This window comes from Limulus polyphemus, unplaced genomic scaffold (assembly GCF_000517525.1).
Source record: "Limulus polyphemus unplaced genomic scaffold, Limulus_polyphemus-2.1.2 Scaffold1117, whole genome shotgun sequence".
Classification (NCBI taxonomy): Eukaryota; Metazoa; Arthropoda; class Merostomata; order Xiphosura; family Limulidae; genus Limulus; species Limulus polyphemus.
Genome location: NW_013666727.1, coordinates 44,009 through 64,691, shown reverse-complemented (window position 1 = coordinate 64,691; position 20,683 = coordinate 44,009). Strand labels below are relative to the sequence as shown.

Here is a 20,683-nt window from a genome sequence, read left to right as displayed (position 1 = left end):
TCGTCTGTTTTTTTACATTTTACTTTAATCTACTTTCATTGCTTTTACTGGTTGTTTGGCGCAGATAGCCTAGCTGCTTTGCGCCATAAAACACCAACCAACCAACCAACCCACTGAGAATTTGTTGTTGTTTGATTTTCCTAGTTTGTCTAGCATGGCGTTGATATTAATGGTAGTTTGCAGTGATTATGATTCAGCTGTACAATGTGTGAAACTGATTCACTAATGTTCAATCTACACTATATTCGTCACTATTTTGGTCCTCCACTAAAATCCGGGGTTCGATTTCCCACGATGGACAGAGCCCAGATAATCCATTGTGTGGCTTTGCGCTGAGGCAAACAAATAAATCACTATTTTTATCATTATGGTGAACGGAAAGTATTTTGCTTTTGCCAAAACGCAAAATTGATCGCAAAAGGTGAATGTTCAATCTAATCCGTATAGCAAACACTTAGCAATTAGAGAAACGGCAACAACTGATGTATTTAACAAGGATTTTATATAAGACAATGTCACGAAATAAGGCAGAAAATTTCGATCTAATCAACAATGATGCTATACAGTCTTGGTATGAAGCGGTAAATTTTAATCTAATCAACAGTCATGCTATATAGTATAGTATCACGGTATAAGGTGGTAAATTTAATTACAAACAATGATGTTGTATAGTATAAAGTGTCGTTTTACATGTTCACAAATTCTGTTTATCATCAGGAGCAAAATTATTGTGTAAAAAAAGCGCATTTAAAGTAGTGGAACGTGGAGCCAGACGACCACCTTAACTTTAAATGCTGTTTTCACCAATTCAGATGAATGTCACGACAAGGCAGAAAGTTTTAAAATGAACACTTTTTATTATAAATGTCATTTATAGTTAAAACAAAGGTTGGACACAGACCTTTTTTAGATATTCAAAAATATGCACTTGTTGTGGTTGGGGACCATTTTACCTATAATATTGGGTAAAACGGCCCCCTATTTTGGGGTGAGTTGATCTCCATGTAACTCTTGCCGACTGAAATGTAATACAAATGCTGCATTTAGCAACTACATTTTAATCATCATTGGGAAGGCCATGTGCCATATGCAAGTTGTGCATTATCTAGGACAACAAAGCAATATAACGTAGGGACTAATGTGAGACAATGACGTACATTTCTGCTATTGGCCTATGGTCACAGTTTAAGTCATTGATGTGAGATAAGACGACCCGTTTGTGTCAGAATTTTGGTGAAAGCCCACTGCCTTTTGCAAAATTATGTATGATTATAAGACCTGTTTTCTATGCTGAATTAGTTAATATACGCTGGGAGAATTTCCGATGGTCATGATACCTTAATCTCAGTTGCAAACGTAAGGTTGGAGGATGTGATGTTTGCGTGAAATGCAAACGCTTTGAATGTTCTTATGTGGGGTTCATGTTAAAGTTAAAGCGATTAGAAAGAAAAGGTGTCCAAAAAAATATGAAAATGCAACCAAAAGAGGTCAAGAAAACTGAGAAAAATAAGATAACTTGTTCTTCTCATTGTAATCACCGGAATAGATTGTTTGTTTGTAGTTATGCACAAAGCTACACAATGGGCTATCTGTGCTCTGCCCACCACGGGTATCGAAACCCGGTTTTTAGCGTTGTAAGTCCGCAGACATGCCGCTGTACCGCTGGGGGGGGGGAGGGCACTGGAATAGTTCAGTGATTGAAAAGCTTAGATATGATAATGAGCCATCAACCAAAAAAGTCATAAAATAGTTGAAGAATACTTATTGTCCATATTACATATCTTTTTTCTTTTCAAGAAAGGTAAAATTGAAAATAGAATCTGTGATGAAGAGGCTTAATTCATTCTTTTATTCGCCGCACCATCTACTGTAGACTGCAGTTACGCCTATTTAAGGCTCATCAGCACAGCTTGGGTCAGCAAACCAGAGAAATAGTTAAGCCTCTTACAGTAGTGATTTGTCTGTAATATTTATTAGGTTTTTGAGTCCTTTTTAACTCACCTTATGATAGCCTAAATTAATCTAGGCGTGTGAATAATATTATGGCATTGCGTCTAATTTATTTTTTGATATTAGTATTTATTGTTGTTTCTACTAAGTTTGCACAGAATCTTATGAACATGTTAAAAACCATTCTTGCAGCGCAAATGTAGGTCAAAATGGAATTGCCCTGAGTAAAAGTAGCCTTCATTTAAAAAGGTTTTATTTATCAACACCAAAACAATATTTTGTGAGTTTTTTTGTGTTTTTGAAAACAGAGATTGAACACTAAACCTGTGTCTTTTTTATGTGAGAAATTGGTCTGGCGAAGTTTCTCTTGTTCAAAGTTGCCAACGAAAGATTGTAATTTTTTGTACGATGGACTCACGATTTTAGGGCTTAAAAGATAGTTTTGAATGGATGGGAAAAGTTAAAGAACTTAAAATGTAAGTAAATTGTATTGTATGACTTAATAAATACGCGCAGGACTTCGGAATTTCAAAGATTATGCAGCGTAGTAAATAAGCTAAACAATTCGATTATACTCTAAGTCTGGTCAAAGCTTATAGATGTGTTAGGTTTAGTGTGGCTACACTAAGCCTCGAGGTCTATCTTTTACATATTCGTGTGTGTGGGAATATGCACTGATAAGGTCACACATATCTTTGTTCTCCAAGATCCGGTTAGTTGAGGTGAATTAACTTGTTTTGTGATTCACCATCTACAGAATGGTGAACAAATTTCATCATGATATTTTTACCATTATTAATGAAAACAATCCACAGGAATAGTATATATATATATACCATTATTATATGTTCCCCTACTTTAAAGCCCTATATGTTATAGATCTTGTACTTAATTATTGAATAATGCAATTTTATTATTATTAGTATTATAGTGTAGTTTTATAAGGATATAACCTGTTTGTTGATGTCACTTCCTTCGCTGGTTACGTTACTTTAAACTGATAGAAAAAATAGTAATGATTATCTAAAAAGCATTTAGGCCAGTTCTCGTAAAATCTAGGGCTGGAATTTTCTATAGTTTTAAGAGTTTATAAATATTATCCCATTGACTCATTGGTTAGCTCGAAGGCTTACAGTGCTAAAATTCTGGATTCGATATTTGGGGTTGACACAGCACAGATGATCTATTGTAGAGCGCTATGCTGAACAATAAACAAACAATTTTATTATCATTATTTCTTTGTTCGGTGTTTTTCGACATGAAGATCTGTTTTAAGCAAGGATTTGAAATAAACACTGCAAACAAATAACATTTTTTAGCTTAGACAATAAAAATAATTTATATTTGAAACTGGTCTACAGTCTAAAATACATTATACATGTTTCGACACTCCAGTCTCCCGGTAGAACAACAGTATGTTTACAGACTTACAACGCTGAAATCCGGGGTTCAATTCCTGCTGTAGATACAGCAGATACTCCATCTTCAGAAGAACATAATATCATTTAAATCTTCTGCTCAATCACGTGATATCTTAATCTACATGTTTTTACAGAATATCACGCCATCTTCATCTTTATTTAATACCTTGTTATTTTTATTATATTTAATTATTTCCAATTATTCACGAATATTTCTGATATTGTCCTTTTTAGGTTCAGCTGTTCATTCAATTATATTTTAAATTCCTTTTATTCTGACCTATGTATGTGATGTCATATTTACCATTTCTTTTGTATAAACCTGTTTTTCGCAGTATATTCACTTTAACCTCAGTTATATTTAATAATTTATTAACCTTATTTATGGGTTAACGTATAAGATGAAACATATATATTGTTTTCAAATATATTAAACTTTACAAGATAAACCAGGTACATAAGACAAAATTAAACCTTATTTTTTAGTTTTTAAGACACATTTTCCAATTGCTATCATCACACGTCTGTTTCATAAACTTCATAATTGTTCTATCAATGGTAAATGATATCTGGTTAGAAAACTTCTGTTAACTGCTATATGTTTCAACAATAGTATATAATAATTTAATTATTGTTTGGAACACAATTTGATAGTTACATATATATAAAATTCAGAGAACTGATAATTTTTTAGCCTTTGATTGTTGATGTGGTAGCTTGATCTAGAAAAGTTTACGGTAAATTGTAGTCCCTTGCTTTTGTCTATTTTTTAATTAATACGTCTACAAAAAAGGCAACTTTCAGTTTATTCTACTTCATTAGTAAATTTAATGGAAGCCTCTAAACTATTTAGATAATTAGCAAACTTTGTTAAAGCTTTGTTTACCATGTTGCCCTCTCACAGAGATGTCATCGACAAATCTAATTCAAATTTCTGTTGTCAAATTAAACCTTTTTAAAGCTTCACTTTCAAATACATTTATATACAAATTGCATAATAACGATGACATAGAGGATCCATAGTCAACCCTTATTCTTTCTGTAATAATTATTATTAACCTTAAAATAATTCTACGCATTTTTTTACCAGATTAATTATTTTTCAACAATCAGTGGAACTTTTGATTGGTTGTTGTTTGTTATTAAGCACAAAGGTACACAAAGGGCTATCTGTACTCTGCCCACCACGGGTATCGAAATCCGGTTTCTAGCAGCATACGTCCACAGACATGCTGCTAGGTAGCCCTCTGGATTGAAACTGAAATGAATACAGAAACTACATCAAGTAAAACAAGGAAATCACTTTAATTTCTTTATTTATTATTTTCCACAAATTCTATATCGTTTCATTTGTTCTCTTAAAAATGCAAATTGTTTAGAGCAAAATTAGCTATCTTATATGTTTATGTATCTTAGTTGGATACTATATATATAGCTACCACTGATTTTTTGAACAAAAGGAAGTACATAAAATCTTGGAGTTAATAACTTATGGTCATTAACTCTTTCTTTTCTTCTGGTGTTAAAGATAAACAGTGTTTATTTTTATCTTTTGTTGACTCATGAAATTTAATAGTAAGATAATTCTTAACTGTTTCGTCAGGACTTTCTTGTAATAATTTTCAATGTTGTTATCATCGGCCAGAATAAAAGGAACTTAAAATATAAGTGAATGATCACAAACGAAACGTTTAAAATAAGAAAATAGATATTTCACCATAAGCCGAACATGTTAGTACAACACAACGTACGATCTAGTGGCATAAAATTATTTTATTAGCTCAATTTAAAAGTGACAGTATAAGGAATATTGAATCATTGGAGTTAATTAAATATAAGAAAAATAATAACCTATTAAGATAAGGATGAAGGATTAAGGAGACAGAACGTAAGTAGATGGCGTGATATTCTGAAAAAAAAACATGTAGATTAAAATATCACATTATTTTACAGAAGATACAAATAGCGTAATATTATTGGGACATACTACTAGTCGTAAAGGTGTTGTATTAAAGCATCGATATATGTAGAGTGTATATTTGAGACTGTAGATTACTCTTAAATTAGAGTTGTTTTTAACTGTTTTTATGATTTTATACAAATGTCCAAGAATAATTTTAAGAACGATCTAAGATTATCGCTGCTTACTGTGAATAAAAATTAACAGTTCTAGGATGCTGTTGTTGTTTTTTGGCGCAAAACTAAATAATTCGGTCTATCGCAGGGAATCAAACCCAGGATTTTGGATTTATAATTCCATAATCTTATCGCTGACCTATCGGGGAACGTGTAGAATGTTCTTTTTTGTATAAAAGTATGTAAACTATTTGAGAAGGACAAACCTTGTAAGTTTGAAGCCACATACGTGTGAATTATTCTCGTGTATTTGCAATCTTATTGTTTAGCTGTTAGATGAATGGTTTGTTGATTTCCTTTGTAATTTCGCATCTCGTTCGGAAACGTCAAAGTTTTATTTAAGTATAGGTGAGTTTTTACATGAAATATGTTTACCGCTTGCATCCTATCCTTGAAAAGCTTGTTTATAAAGTTAAACAATTACTGACACTGAAGTTCCTAGAAAAATGATATGAATGTAGGTGCTTCAACTTCAACATTCTGTCTTGCACACATACTTTCCTCATCACACAGTATGGAGCAAAGATCACAGCATCTTTTCATTCAGTAACGGTTAAACAAAGTAAAAGTTGTTGTTTAAAATATTGAGGAATTGTTTTTAAGTTTTACCCGGAAGTTAATAGTTTGATTTGTTTTTTTTTTAAACCCAAAGTGGCACAATGGGCTATCAATGCTATGACTACCGCTGAGATTGAATCAAGAATTTCAGCTTGCTGAGCCATGAGCCACCGGCCCGTAGTTTTGCAATAAATGTAATATGTGTTTGTGCATGGAGCAAGTAACGAATCTTTCATTATTTATGTACCTGACTTACAACATGTACGTTCTGAAATTCTTGCTTTATTTGTAGACCCGAGTCAAGGATTTAACCTAACATTTGTAAAGACCTTGGATCAAATTCTAAACTTTTTTTTGTATCAATTTAAGTACAGGATTTTCAAGTCTTGCATGAAATGGGACGCAGATTGCACAAAGCTCATTATGATGAGCAATTCAGCTCTTCTATACAGAATACTTTTACACGTTTGTGTATATGTATTTATAAATGTGTAGTTTTATTTCTTTCTTTTAAATTAACAGTAATAAATAGTTTTTGTGAATATTTTAAAAGTAATTTTTATATTGTTTCATTTTTATTAATCATTTCCTTCAGCAAATTGTTTGTTTCCTTGTATATATGTATGTATGACATTGTTTTTTTTTCTGGCTTTTATATAACTTTTCGTAGAAAAGCTATTCTGTACAGAATTTTTATTACTTCTCTTCCACGTAATACTGATATAACAATCCATTAGAAACCGACAAATATTATTTCTTTTTTTTTGCTTTTGATAAATTATTGCAATGGTATTGACGCAGATTCGTTAACTTTGACATTACTAAATTATTGAAAGTCTGTGATTTTCGTTTGTTATTGCTTATAATGTCAGTATCGGCTACTGGCATTCAATTTATTGAAACTATTTTCATAAAAAAAGCAAAGTTTAGTCATGTCCGCTGAAAAATAATTCGTCTAGGAATGGTAGGGGTAGGGTTAGCTAAGCTAACATATGGAGGCAATGCTCTAAACTCCTAATAATTTTTAGAATGTGATCCTATATTTACTTTTTGTTTTTTATAGTTGCTGAATTACCACACGTATTAAGGTATAAATATATTGTAATTTATTCAAATAATTAGATTGATAACACACACACACACAAAGCGAATGACAATTAAATTGGCTGTTCCAAAAATATTAGTTACTTTATAGCTTCCCTGTCACCTCTTCTGCCCACAAAATTCTTTGTCGTCTTTTTTTTTTTTTGCAAGTTTTCTTTAAAAACACTGGCTTAAAAGCTATAGTACCTTTTTATCAAGTTCTTCTTCCAATGCACTTTAGCTACTAAATTCTTTTTCGCCCATTTTGCAAGTTTTTCGTCCAAAACAATGACTTATCTCCTAGATTCCTTTTCGTCCAAAACAGTGACTTATTCCCTAGATTTCTTTTCATCCAAAACACTGACTTATCCTGTAGGCTCATTGTTGCCCTTTTTGCAATTTCCTATTCGAAACACTTTATCCGCTAAATTTATTGTTGTCCTTTTTGCAAGTTTTTAATTTAAAACACTGAATTAACCTCTAGAGTATTTGTCGAACGTTTTTATTTCAAATATTGAGTCGTCTGCTGCTGTATTTGACTTCTTCTTCTTCTACAGATTCTCCTCATTCAGGATGTGATGATTCATTAAGCATGAATTCTCAAAACGAAATATGCTCTCTTTAATAGAATCCGTACGATGCCACAAAATATTCTTCCTACTTTAAGTTGTGGGTGCGTTATAAGAGTGACAATCAATTCCTTAACGTGGGTGGTAGGCTGCTGTTGACTGCCTTGCCTTCCATCTGGTCAGCATTTCAAAATTAGCGATACTGGCAGCAAAATCTTAGTAGCTTTGCTATAAATACAAATATTTAAAAAATGTTCATTTTTCGAAAGCTTAAAAAGTTTTTTGTCATTGTTGTTTCTACTATAAATAACCTTAAGTAACTTGTTCATTTAGAAAACATGCTGTTTTTTACTACTAAAAACACAGAACCTCCGAGTTTATTCCTTGGTAAAAGTATGCCAGCCATTTCTGGCTACACTTGTATTGATTGGTTAATCTCATGTATATCGGGGCTATTTAAAGATGTATTAACAAATGTCAAATTGCCACTATCATATTTTGACGCCAGGTGTCAATTTTTATGTCGCATCTTTATCTAAAATTGTTGTTATTTGTTTAAACACTTTAAATATTTTTCTAAATAACTTGAATTATCATCTTCATAATTTTATATCTTTAAGTGTGAGTCCTTATTGCAGGCTACGATCATGCACGACTCTAATTCTACTAGCCCTTTATTTTGGGTTTGTTGTTGCTATGGAAATTGTGGATGTTCCAATCCTTGGGTCAGCCAAACGTCGTATTGTGTCACGGGTCACCTCACACTTGCGCCTCAATAAGAGACAGGCCAATCGAGTCACCCAACACCTGAAACCACCTAAAGAAATTGACCCTATACCAGATGGCCCTCGTGTGCCCATGCCGAGGATTAGCCCTGAAGAGATGACAAAGTTTGTTGAAGAAGCTGTTAAAACAGTCAACGAGCGTTTTGATATCCTGGAACCCAGGATCTTCAAGCAAGGCAAGTTAGAAGTGTACGGTTACAAGAAAGAACACGTGTACTGAGAAAGTTGTAGTTACTGAATCATGTCAGAAATAGAAAAAGTTCTTCATAAGCAATATCAATAATTAAAAATTAATAACTAGAAAGTGTGAACTGGAGTACTTTATTATCTAGTAGCATTGTTACTATGAACAAAATTACAGCTGTAGTTACTATATATTCTCAGAATTAGACAAAGCGGATTTTATAAGCAGTATTAATAATTAAAAAATGACAGTGCCCAGCAAGTGAGGTATAACCAGTACGTTCATGAACAAAGAACAATAAATTTAATTTAAAAGCGTGAACTGGAAGTCTTTGCTGTCTATTAGCATTGTTACTATGAGCAAAATATTTGCTTCTTAAAATCAAATGAATAGAGTGACATCTGATTTCTTACCAAACATTAAAATTCTCCAATTTTTGTTAAGAACATCCGTTACACTGACTCCAAAAGTAGAAAATGCAACTCTTTAGCTCTTAATAAACAATGTTTTTCACTTTTACATTATCCAAATTTGTTACTACATTAGCTCGGAAATTATGAACTTAAGTTCTTCTTAATAAACAATGTTTTTTACTTTTACATTTTCCAAGTTTGTTATTGCATTAGCTTGTAAGTTGTGAACTTAAGCTGCAGTGAACATTCTGATGTGTTTTACCATGCTAAGAGCAAATTTTCAACATAAACATTTCAATAAGCAATCTTATATACATTTTTACCATGTTCACACGTGTTGCTAATTTGATTCCTTATGGGTGAACTATTACACTTTATCAATTTTAGACCATTAGTTTCGATAATAAACTTTGTCAGCATTCAGTAACCAGTTTTACAATTTTATTAGGTAGTGCTACATACATCTGAAAGTGTGAAGTATTTTTATGGTGTTCCCTAAGTACTGCTACGTTCTTATATTCATAACAGTATTTTTTTTTCAATAAAAAAGGTGCGAGTTTTAACTGAAGCTATGAAGTGTTGAGAAGAAGTTTCTAACGCGCTTACAGTTTGAATTAAAAAACAAAACAAAAATGTGATACACTTTGAACGTATGCCTAGTAATTTTATGATAATTTTGTTTATAGGTGCCATTCAGAACCCAGGGACACCAGCATGGTTTTATGCTGCAATGGGTAAAACCAAAGTCGCAGCTAAGAATTATTCTCGTATGGCCATAATGGCAGAAGAAACAACAAAATTAGTCGCCCAAAAGTAAGTAATTTTATTAATGAACATTATGTACAATTAATTTTCTACAAATAACAGACGTTATATATATATATATATACACACACACATACATATTATTTGATCAGCCTTTTAACTAATTTTATTTTATATTTTAAGAGACATAAAGTCTTCTGGTGACTCAGCTGTTAGCTTGAAGATTTATAAAGCTAACATTCGATGTTCGATCCCTACAGTTGGCAAACCGTAAGCACCTCATTGTACAGCTTTGTGCTAAAAAGCAAACAAATAAACAAAACAAACGAAATACACAATTGTGTAGATTAGCCAGGATGGACACCGTTCGGATGGTTTTTCTTTTGTTTGTTTATGAGATTGAGCTCGCCTTAGTGCTTTTTGATTTCCATTATGATTTATTGTTTAGATAAAGCTAATATTATTTTTCTAAGTTTCTGGAAGTAAATAAAATTTAAATAAAACACTGGACAGAGAAGTTATCTTTCTTTTAGATTTACTTAAAAATCGTCTACATAAAATATTGATATTGAGATGACGTTTCAGGTCTTTCGATTTAGAAAGTATCTTTATCACGGATTAGGCTTAGATAAAAACATTGTTCGTTGAGATAGCTCTTCAGATTTTCCGTTTTTTTAAGCATTTTATATCTAGGAGTAGGCCTTATTTTGAAAGTAGGTCTATATCACAGAATCATGTTTGGTATTAAAACTAAAACTTTGTAACAGTAAACTTAGCCCGATATTGGGGCTAAGGTGTGACACTAACTGGCGTTTGTTTGAAAATTGTGAAGTCCTGTTCTTGACCCTCTTTACTTACGTATATATTACAATACGGTAAATATTTGTCCTTAGAGGGCGTGCACACTGTTTAAATACTCATATGACCTACTTGTATTATACTTATAGCGTTCACTAATAATGGGGGTTCATATTTTTATAACATGTTCTGTCGTTGGGTGGGTTCTTTTGGATTATTTCGTGAAAATAATGCGTAGTCTAATCCACATAACGGTTGACAAATAATTTATTTCTTCAATAACGTTTTATAGAGGTTAGGTTCACTAGTAGACCTAACTTCACAAACAACATTTCAACATAAATTCCGAAACTAATGTACGTAGCTCTAGCTTACAAAACTTACTCTCTAATTAATACGCTGACTGACTCACTGGTTACTTACTAACTGACTCGCTGTTAAACTCACCAACTTGAACGGAACTTAATAATTCACTGATTCTTATATGTATACACAATCTAGTTGTCTATGTAATACAAGAATCTTCCAGATTCTACCGAGTATGGTAAGCCATCGGGATCATAAAGTATTAGTTCAACGTGTGGCCGAGCTTTCGGGTATACGGTTACATTAACACGTTATTGCCCTTTAAATTGGTAGCCAACAGGGTCATAACGTTTGATCTTAATCCATAGCCCTTTACATACCACGAATAATATAAAATATCATAAGTATTTAGATAACACGTGACATACCGTCACAATTAATTATCGTATTATTCAGGGGACTAACTGGTTATCCATTTATTTGTGATTTTTTTTTTCACCAAAAGACGAAGAGGACTAATCTATTCTTTGATTCCTTACTTCTGCTACCTAATGTAATTACATTGTCCTTCTAGCAACCAAACATGTAAATTAAAATATTAAAAATATAGCTTACAACAATATGTTGCATGATAGTGAGTAATTCTATGTTGATGATGTTTTGCCTGTTACAGTACTCGGTGTAAAGAAATTAACAAACAATTGTGTGAAACCACACTATGTGAAATAAACGGAGAATCCCATTAGTAGTTAGTGGAAGTAATAGCCATATTGATGGTATTTTTTCTTACAGTTGTCGTTGTGACTCATGTTCCTCCGGGTGGGTCAGCAGTAAGTTTACAGACTTTCAACGCAAAAATCTGGGTGTTGATTTTCAACGGTGGGAAGAGCTCAGAAAGCCCATTGTATAGCTTTGAGCCAACACAAATTACTCACATAAAAATCAAACTTGTGACTCAGATGTTAGTAAAGATCCTGTAAAACGATAATGCCATGGTCACATAAGCAATATATTGTACAAATAGTTTAGAAAAACGTGTTGAAAACGTATACGGGGATCCCATTAGTAATTCCACGGTTAAACCTTTATAAGAACAACATACAGTTAACTTTATTGCCATGTTTTCAGATTTCTGGTTTTTGTTTCGGCTTCCAAAGTAATAATTCTTTTTTGTAAGTTAGAATGTAGTAACGCTTATTTATTAGCATGAAAAGCTAGTGTTATTTATGTACGATTGTAAACTAATCCAGACTTTTGAAAGATTTTCATTATTTTTGACTTGTAAAATAAACAACAAATTCTAAATTGTACAAGAAATGCTTAAAGCTGCGACGCTTTTCAAATACGTTTCAGTTATTATGTTTATATTACATTTCTATTTATTGTACTATTACAGGGATTTTCAGTTTTAAGATGGAGACCATATCTGTCTAAAATCAAAGCAAGACAAATGATTTTTATCTCCCAAGCGATAAAGAACTAGATTAAAATCTAGATGGTTTTCCTCTAATCTTGTGACTCCTACCGCTGCAATTACCCTTCTTACTAATCTGATGGACAGCGTATCTTTACCAGTGTGTGTCCTACTGCTGTAAATAAACCTCTAACTAATCTGATGGACAGCGTATCTTTACCAGTGTGTGTCCTACTGCTGTAAATAAACCTTTAACTAATCTGATGGACAGTGTACTTTTACCAGTGTGTGTCCTACTGCTGTAAATAAACCTTTAACTAATCTGATAGACAGCGTATCTGTGTGTGTGTCCTACTGCTGTAAATACTCCTCTTATTGAGGCGTTATATATTTGTACACTAGAGTTGGTTAACTCTTGTTAACGATAAATACTTCTTTCTCATATAATTAGAAATTAAAACCACGAAATGCATTAAGTTTATTCGCTTCTGCTTTTTAACCTTCAAAAATGAGAAAGAATGAACCTAATATTTAAAACAACAACAATGAACTGCTAAGTGACTCCAACAACGGAATACACAAATACAATACATACATTGTAAGTGTAATTTTAATTCTGAATCATTGTTGATGCTGTGAAAACTTGTTTTTCTCAGGATTGTTTGTTTTTTGAAGTTAAGCACAAAGCTACACAATGGACTATCTGTGCTCTGCCAACCACGGGTATCGAAACCCGGATTCTACGTTGTAAGTCCGCAGACATACCGTTGTGCTACTGGGGGCTTTCCTCAGAAACAGTGATTGTTTAGTACTAATATATTCTCGTAAGCATCCTTTTGGACAGCAACAGCAAAGCGACGCCACTTGGGAGGTTCAGGGGTCTCGAAATTTTGACGGCTTTTCAACTTCTTTTGCTGATTAAGAAATAGTGTGTATGATTTTTGTTTTAACCTCGGTATATGCACCACGGAATTCGACCGGTTATGGTCATTAACCACTCTTAGCACGAACTTCCCTGGCGTGAGGCTGACAAAAGATGACATACTGCCCTTAGTCGTGATATATGTAACAAGTACAATGATATTTCACCTTTGCAAATTGGTGTTAACCTTGTTAGGAGAGTCAGGAGAAAAAGCTACATAATTTGTGTTGATTTCCACGTTTATTATGGTAAGTATAGAAAAAAAATCTATAAAGTTATCAAATATTAAGCAGTGTAAAATGTGGCTGTACATTCCCGCCTATGTCTGTTGAGTTATTACACTAACACCGCACCCAGGATCTCTAAAACACCGATCCTCGAATCGTCCCTGTGAATATGCTCTTAGCAACATCGATGTAAAACTTGATATTACAAGTACCTTCAATTTATACCAGTGTAATAACCCTAATTTTTGTTGGTTCAACTAGTAGGGTATCTAGATTATTTATTGTGCATTATAAAAAAATTAAATTACATTTGTCGTATAAATATAGCAAGTTTAACTATTTGTTAGCAACATCGCTTAATATGAGAATAAAGAGTTCCAGATATTAACCTTTACTTAGGTAAAAGTTTGTTAACATTATGGACTCAACTGTTGTATAAGGTTTTCAAGTGATCGAAGCAGGAAATGATTCCCTGTATTTTGCAGATACCGCCTGAGTAAGGACCAGATTACCTATGGACTGCCCACTGCTGACATTCGCGGGACGTTGCTAGGAAACTCCTGTACCCTGAAAGTTAACTTCCCCTGTCAACCGAGAAAGTATCGAGCTTTTAGTGGTTACTGTAACAATGTTCAAAACCCGACGTGGGGCAACGCCAATACCCCTTATGTCCGTTTTGTGGCCCCTGACTACGCTGATGGTAAGTGGTAAAATCTTCCTTGCTTTCTATAGCGGTAGACTAAATTCTGTAATCGACAAGCTTATCAACTTAAAACTGGCACTTAACTGAATACTCTAAGCCAGAGAGACGCTCATTAATTGTCTATATGTTCGATAAAACCGCATATAAAACATGAACATGAGTGACAAGTTATATAATTGAGAAGTCTATCATCCATACTCTTCTGCCAATCATGATTAAACATTTTTACCATATGGTATAGGTAGGTGGTTCGAGTAAAAAAAAATAGTCAATAACAAATACGCTTCTAGATTTGTAAGAAAAATTAAGTAATATCTAAATATTTAATAAAAATTTTAATAACTTGTACAGATAAACAGCGTCAAACTCGGGAATTTCTAATTCATGAAGGATATGATGAGAAGTAGTTAGGGCTATAGAGTGGACGAAAACTGACACAAAGTTTCCTTAGAGTGACACGTTAGGGCTAGAGAGATGATAATTGACTCAAAGTTTTTCTAGGGTGACATGTTAAGGTTATAGAGTGGACAGGAACTGACTCGGAGTTTATCTGGAGTAACAAGTTAGGGCTAGATTCTCTGGAGTTATAAATTAATGCTAGAGTAGTATGTAACGGACTCAGAGTTTTTCTGGAGTTACAATTTAGGGCTAGAGTGGACGGTAACTGACTCAGAGCTACGTGGATTGACAAGATAGGGCTAGAATGGGCGCTAACTGACCCAAAGTTTCTCTAGAGTGACAAGTTAGGGCTAGTGTGAACGATAACTGACCCAAAGTTCGTCTAGAATGACAATCTAATTCACCAATTCTTCACTGTTTTACAAAATATTAAAAATATTCACCAACATGTTACGGTTGTGATGGGGAAGAAACAAACAAACGTAATCCATCTCAAAAACGATGTAAATTTTTCTTCATTGATTACGTGTTGTCTACAACAAGTTATTGCCTGTTTAGTGTGTGTGTGTATATATACCGTATTCCTCTCTTTAAGTCCCCCGGACGTTTAAATAATTTTCGAAAAAGGTGGGTGCTAATAGGGAAACAATTCCTACCTTTATATTTTCCTCAGTGGTCGCTGCTATCACCTACTAAACGCGGCCTTCAGTTTACACACTTTGATTAGATGACGTCATGCTGAACAAGTGCAGATTTATGTGATGTATCGGGATGGGTACAGAGGTAATAAGAACAGGTAGTTGTTTTGTATCGAGATGGGTAAAGACAGAGGTAATAAAAACAGGTAGTTGATTTTTATCGAGATGGGTACAGACAGAGGTAATAAAAACAGGTAGTTGTGTTGTATTGAGGCAAAATTCACTGAAAATAACTTTAAATCCGGTAATATTTATTCGGTAATAAAGTGCAAAAAATTCAGCATAAAACATTTTCACATAATTAATGATAGAAAAGTTGAAAATATTACATCAAGTAAGCCAGTTTGTTTTTTCTTCAAAATCATGACAGTGAACGGTGATAAAGAGGGGGCTTATTTATTTTTATTTTGGAAATCATTCAGGAGGCGCTTAAAGGGTCAGAGGAGGAAAACGGTATACAGATGTCTTATCAAATTTACTACTACTGTTGTATGCGTGTTGATTAAAATAGTTAGCCCTTCAAGGAGTCAGTGGTAATTTTTACGGACTTAGAATGCTAAAATCAGTGATTCGATTTCCTGTAGTGGACAAAACGCAGATAACCTATTGTGTAGCCTTGGCTTAAAACAACCAATCAACTAAGATTAAAGTACCAATACCTTTGAATGTGTTCACTTTACTATGACAATTACTCTACAAGATTTCTGTCCTAGTAGACCTCTTTCAAATTTTTGAGTTGCGATGACTTGTATGATGGGAGGGAAGAAACACGTAATCGTGAACGCCGATCGTTGCTAAGCGACAACAGTCTGCAGGCAATGATTATTTGTGGGCGCGTGGATCGAGTTAACAAAGAAATAGTCGTTACTTGAAATGCATCCGCGTCTAGTTTTGTACCAGGCTGACCTGAAAACTTTAGACATTATAAAAGCATCTATCATCTTTGACAAATAAATGGGGAATAATGCAGTTCAAATATGAATGTATCCTGTAAATGTCAACGTATATTAAACTAGATGTACTTCTGCTGGTTCGTTTAAAGTGTTCTGTTTCAAGAGTAAATACAACCAAAATTAAGAGTAGCAAACGTTTTTATTTCTTGCTTTTGAAGCTCATATGTCTTGATGTGATGTGTTGAAGCCTAAGGAGTGCATAATTCTTCTCGTGATTCATGGCATAAGCACGTGTCACTGACACAAATTGCACAGTACAAATTGCAACGTAAAGCGTCTCTTATGTGACATCATGTTAGTGTCGACTGACTGACTGACAGACAACACACTACTGTATAGGGTTGCGAGTGGCTAAAACAGGTACCCCACAGGCCTTCGACCCTTTTTCGGGTAAAATATGGAGTATTGAGTGAAAAATTGCTCCTAACTCTAGACAGTTCATACACACACACACAAGGAAAAAATGTGTAACATGTATGAAAACAGATATTGTATTAATCATTACAGAGTAGGATAAGGTGTTTAATCTATTACAGAGTAAGGTAAGGTGTTTAATCCATCGGCCCTGAGATTTTAGGTGATGCGAAAAGTAGAACACAGGAACAATTGCACAAGTATGCTGATCGTTAGAAATCAGGGCTCGATTCCCGCGGTGGACACAGTGCAGGTAGCCTATAATATGTTGATCCCTACAACTTACGATAACTGGAAATACTAATTACCAAAATATGCTGATTTCAGAAAGAACGTTTTGATTACGTATTTTTTTAAGTACTGTTTCAAGGTTACTTAACTTCTCTCTTAATGTTTTATCAACCAGGTGTCAATGTTCCTCGTCAGTCGGTAAGGAATGAATTCCTTCCCAGTGCGCGTGAAATAAGTCTGATGATCCACAGCGATGCTGATAATCCCCATCCTCACCTAACCACATTGATGACGATCTTTGGAGAGTTTATTTTCCACGACTTGGCCCATACAGCGCAATCTGCAGGTGAGAAAATGAGCTAGAGGTGAAAAGTATATGGAAATTTTACGAGTGATAATAATATCCAAATATACGACTACTTTCATACGTACTGTGCCAGTATTCTTTGTAGTCCAATGTAAGAAAATATTGTAAACCAAAGCAAAGACACCAAAACGTTCATAGACAATATACCAGTATTGTTACTAGCGAAATATGACATTTAAAGACATTATGTTTGTTCAGTAACAGCATAAAAAAGAATCATCATTTTTGCCTCCCAGTGAGTCAGCCGTAAGATTACGGATTTAAAACGCTAAAATCCAAAGCCCGACGATTCGATTTCCCATGATGGACTGAGTGCAGATAGCTTGCTGTGTAGCTTTGTGCTAAAACAAACATACAAGCATGAACTCATCATTGCGTTTTGAGTCACCTAACGACCGTTTTTGCGCTCACGCCCACAGGTTAAATATAAGTTTACTTTCATTCATAGTCTTGAACAGTCAATTTTTTTATAGGAATAACACACATCTCCTTACAATGGCTGTTATTAATAATATGCGGTGCAAAACTAAATGATTTGTAAAGTTCCAGTATACAACGTAAAAATAGATACACATTTAAAAACGTTTTAAATTTAGGCCAATATATGTTCTCAAAAAGTTGACTACTTCATTATCAGGAAACGTTGAAACATGCAGAGTCATCTTTTTGAAGGCCATAGATTGGCCTGAATTAAAAATGATTTTAATTGTGAATCTGTTTAATGTTTCCATAGTTATAAATAACATTAGATTGGCCAGTCACTACTCTTTATATGCGCCCGTCATTGGTATGTGTTGAAGTTCGAACTGGCAAACAATGTAAAATGACTGAGAGTGACAGTCGTTCGTCTAAATCACGACCCAAAAGAACAAAATGAACACCGTGCTATGCTATTAACTGTTACACATACCGTAAGCAAAAGTCGAAGACAGATACAAGTTCTGTGTACATTCATTTTTGATGCTATCACTGAGTGTAGAGGTAGACGATTATTAAATATACCAGTTCGTTTAATGGATGAGATAGGAAATTTGGGTTATTTTGTATGGCTTAAGACATCAGGGAAACAATTGAAACATAGGCCTAATACTGTCAATAGAATCATTCTCAGAATTACATGAGATACTAGAATTTTGCAGTACAAAATCCTTAAGCTGTTAGTGTCATTATGATAAATAATCAGTATGCAGTACAAGTGGTCCAAAATATTTTATGCTGCTTGAACAACAAAACTAAAAAACACGTGAAATGTAACTGTGATATATATAGAAGAGTGCTTATAACAGAGTGAGCATAGTTTTATTACAGTACATATGTACACACATTTCTACTTTGTTACATTTAATTGTAATGGGCGTGTTAAATATCCTTTAAGTGTATTAGATGTATAAATGTTTTACATATTGCCGATTGTGTATTTGCATGTTTACATGAAAACAAAGTACTGCAGAAATGATTCTCACATGAAATAACAGAATTTGGCTAGCATATAATTATGAATTGTACATTTAATGATGAATATTGTTGATTGTGCTGCACGTAAATATACTCCTGCAGTGCTCTTGAAACTATTTCACTGTAGTGTACTGTATTCAGTTGGAAAAGTCAGGCCTACGTCCTTGGTATTTTTCTACTTAATCATCTTTGTAAGATTTGTGAAATTACTCTGTGGCATACATTACCCACATGCCCGTTTTCCTAAAAAAAAAATAAGTTATTGAAGTAAAATTGGACTTATATTTTAATCTTTTGATTTACTATTATATATGCTGGTAGACTAAGATGATTGCACAATTGTAAATTTATATAAGTTAAAAAAAAAGGACCATTATGAACTGTATTCAAGATTCTATGAGGGGAAAAATGTACTGGTCATGAAAATTTAGATATGTACATGGTAGAGTAAGACGCATAGGTACTTACAGCAAATATCGGACATATATTATAGTATTGTTACATCTCTGGTCGTTTGTTAATTTCAGGTATAAATTCTTCCCGAGGAACTTCAGCGATACAAGTCCTTTCTTAGATAAAACTAGTTTATTCTTTCTCAATACAACTTTGCAATACACTTAATTTCCACAATCACTTTAACTTCAACATACGCTATAATTCACAACGATTCACGCACTTTACTCACGGTCACTACCGCTCGCTTGACTCAATTATCTGTTTCTATATCTGTCTATCTGCAATTATCTCCGCTTTATTTGCCGGGCTTATATATTAAAATAGAGGGCACCTGGAAAAGACTAGAGTTGCCAAGAAAAGTCATGATCCTTCGAATGGTAACGAAAAGTTAAACGTTTTATTTGTTTTTAATTATTTAAGTATATACCTATAAAGTTGACCTATTTAAAACTTAAAACTTTATTTGCACATGAAAGTTTATACAATTTGTAATTTCATAACTTGTGATATTTTTCTGAAGTCAACATCAGTTAAATATATCAGATCAAATGTAAACACTATTTTCATGCTTTAATTTGCACATGACTTTTACTATACTGGTAATTTATGATTTTCATGCAAAATAAAATGTTTTACATAATGAAGTAACCTGACTTTATTATGTCGACATTTGAAGGTGAATCCCACTATGTGGAATGACATTTGGTCTTACTGGCAGAACGATCTTGAGAGCTACTGTTCTAAGAAAGATAATGTTAGCATTTCATCCAGAAAATTTTGTTTCACCAAGATGATAAATGTACAGTGTCATGAGGAAGTCTTATTTTTTTCTTTACAATAAAATATTACTTATGTACATGAGTTAAGTTGCAATAAAAATTGGAGGGTTGTAGCTAAGTTTTTCCTTACACTTCAAGCCTTTAATTATAAGACCTTGCAGAGACCATTTAGAAGGAAGAGGCTCAGATCCAAAATGATATAGTAGTAGATAAAGGAAGGGGAGGAGAACATGACCATTTGGTTATAACTCGGAAAAAGGATGAAAAGGGAATCTTTAAGAAAGTAATATTGCAAAATTTATTGTCTTTAGATCTAGTACAGTATATTGTTACGACAGCGGAAGTCACGCGACACTGCTGGCGCGTTGGCGTGCGTGATGGGTTTCTCAAATGATCGGGGAAGTCCGAGTGTGTTGGAGATGACCACTTCGTTAGTATATAAGCCTGGAAGAAGAAAGCCAGCAGGGGGGTGGGGGTGCATAAATGAAGAGAGAGCAGTAGTTACTTTGAGTTCCATGTAATTTATGATTCTGTTAGTTTCGAGCTAGTGAGCCGTAAAGTGTATGTTTTGCACTCGTCGAGAGCGAAGTTATCGAGATTGTGAATCGCCGTGATTTATAGAGTGTATTATAAAAGTTGTTAAGTTTAAAGTGACGACAACCGTACTGATTGCGGAACTACTGTGTACTAAAAGTTT

General features: G+C 33.6%; 1 protein-coding gene across 1 annotated transcript in view; it reads left to right on the top strand.

Annotated features, from left to right (window-relative positions):
- The window catches only part of LOC106462198, a gene marked incomplete at its 3' end in the record, with an annotated part of 79,544 nt that overhangs the window by 15,869 nt on the left and 42,992 nt on the right, over window positions 1-20,683 (top strand). The window contains exons 2-5 of the mRNA XM_013922098.2: window positions 8,356-8,678; window positions 9,786-9,912; window positions 14,017-14,231; window positions 17,105-17,275. Of these exons, the coding sequence (XP_013777552.2) occupies window positions 8,356-8,678; window positions 9,786-9,912; window positions 14,017-14,231; window positions 17,105-17,275 (836 nt within the window). The remainder of the gene's footprint in view (window positions 1-8,355; window positions 8,679-9,785; window positions 9,913-14,016; window positions 14,232-17,104; window positions 17,276-20,683) is intronic.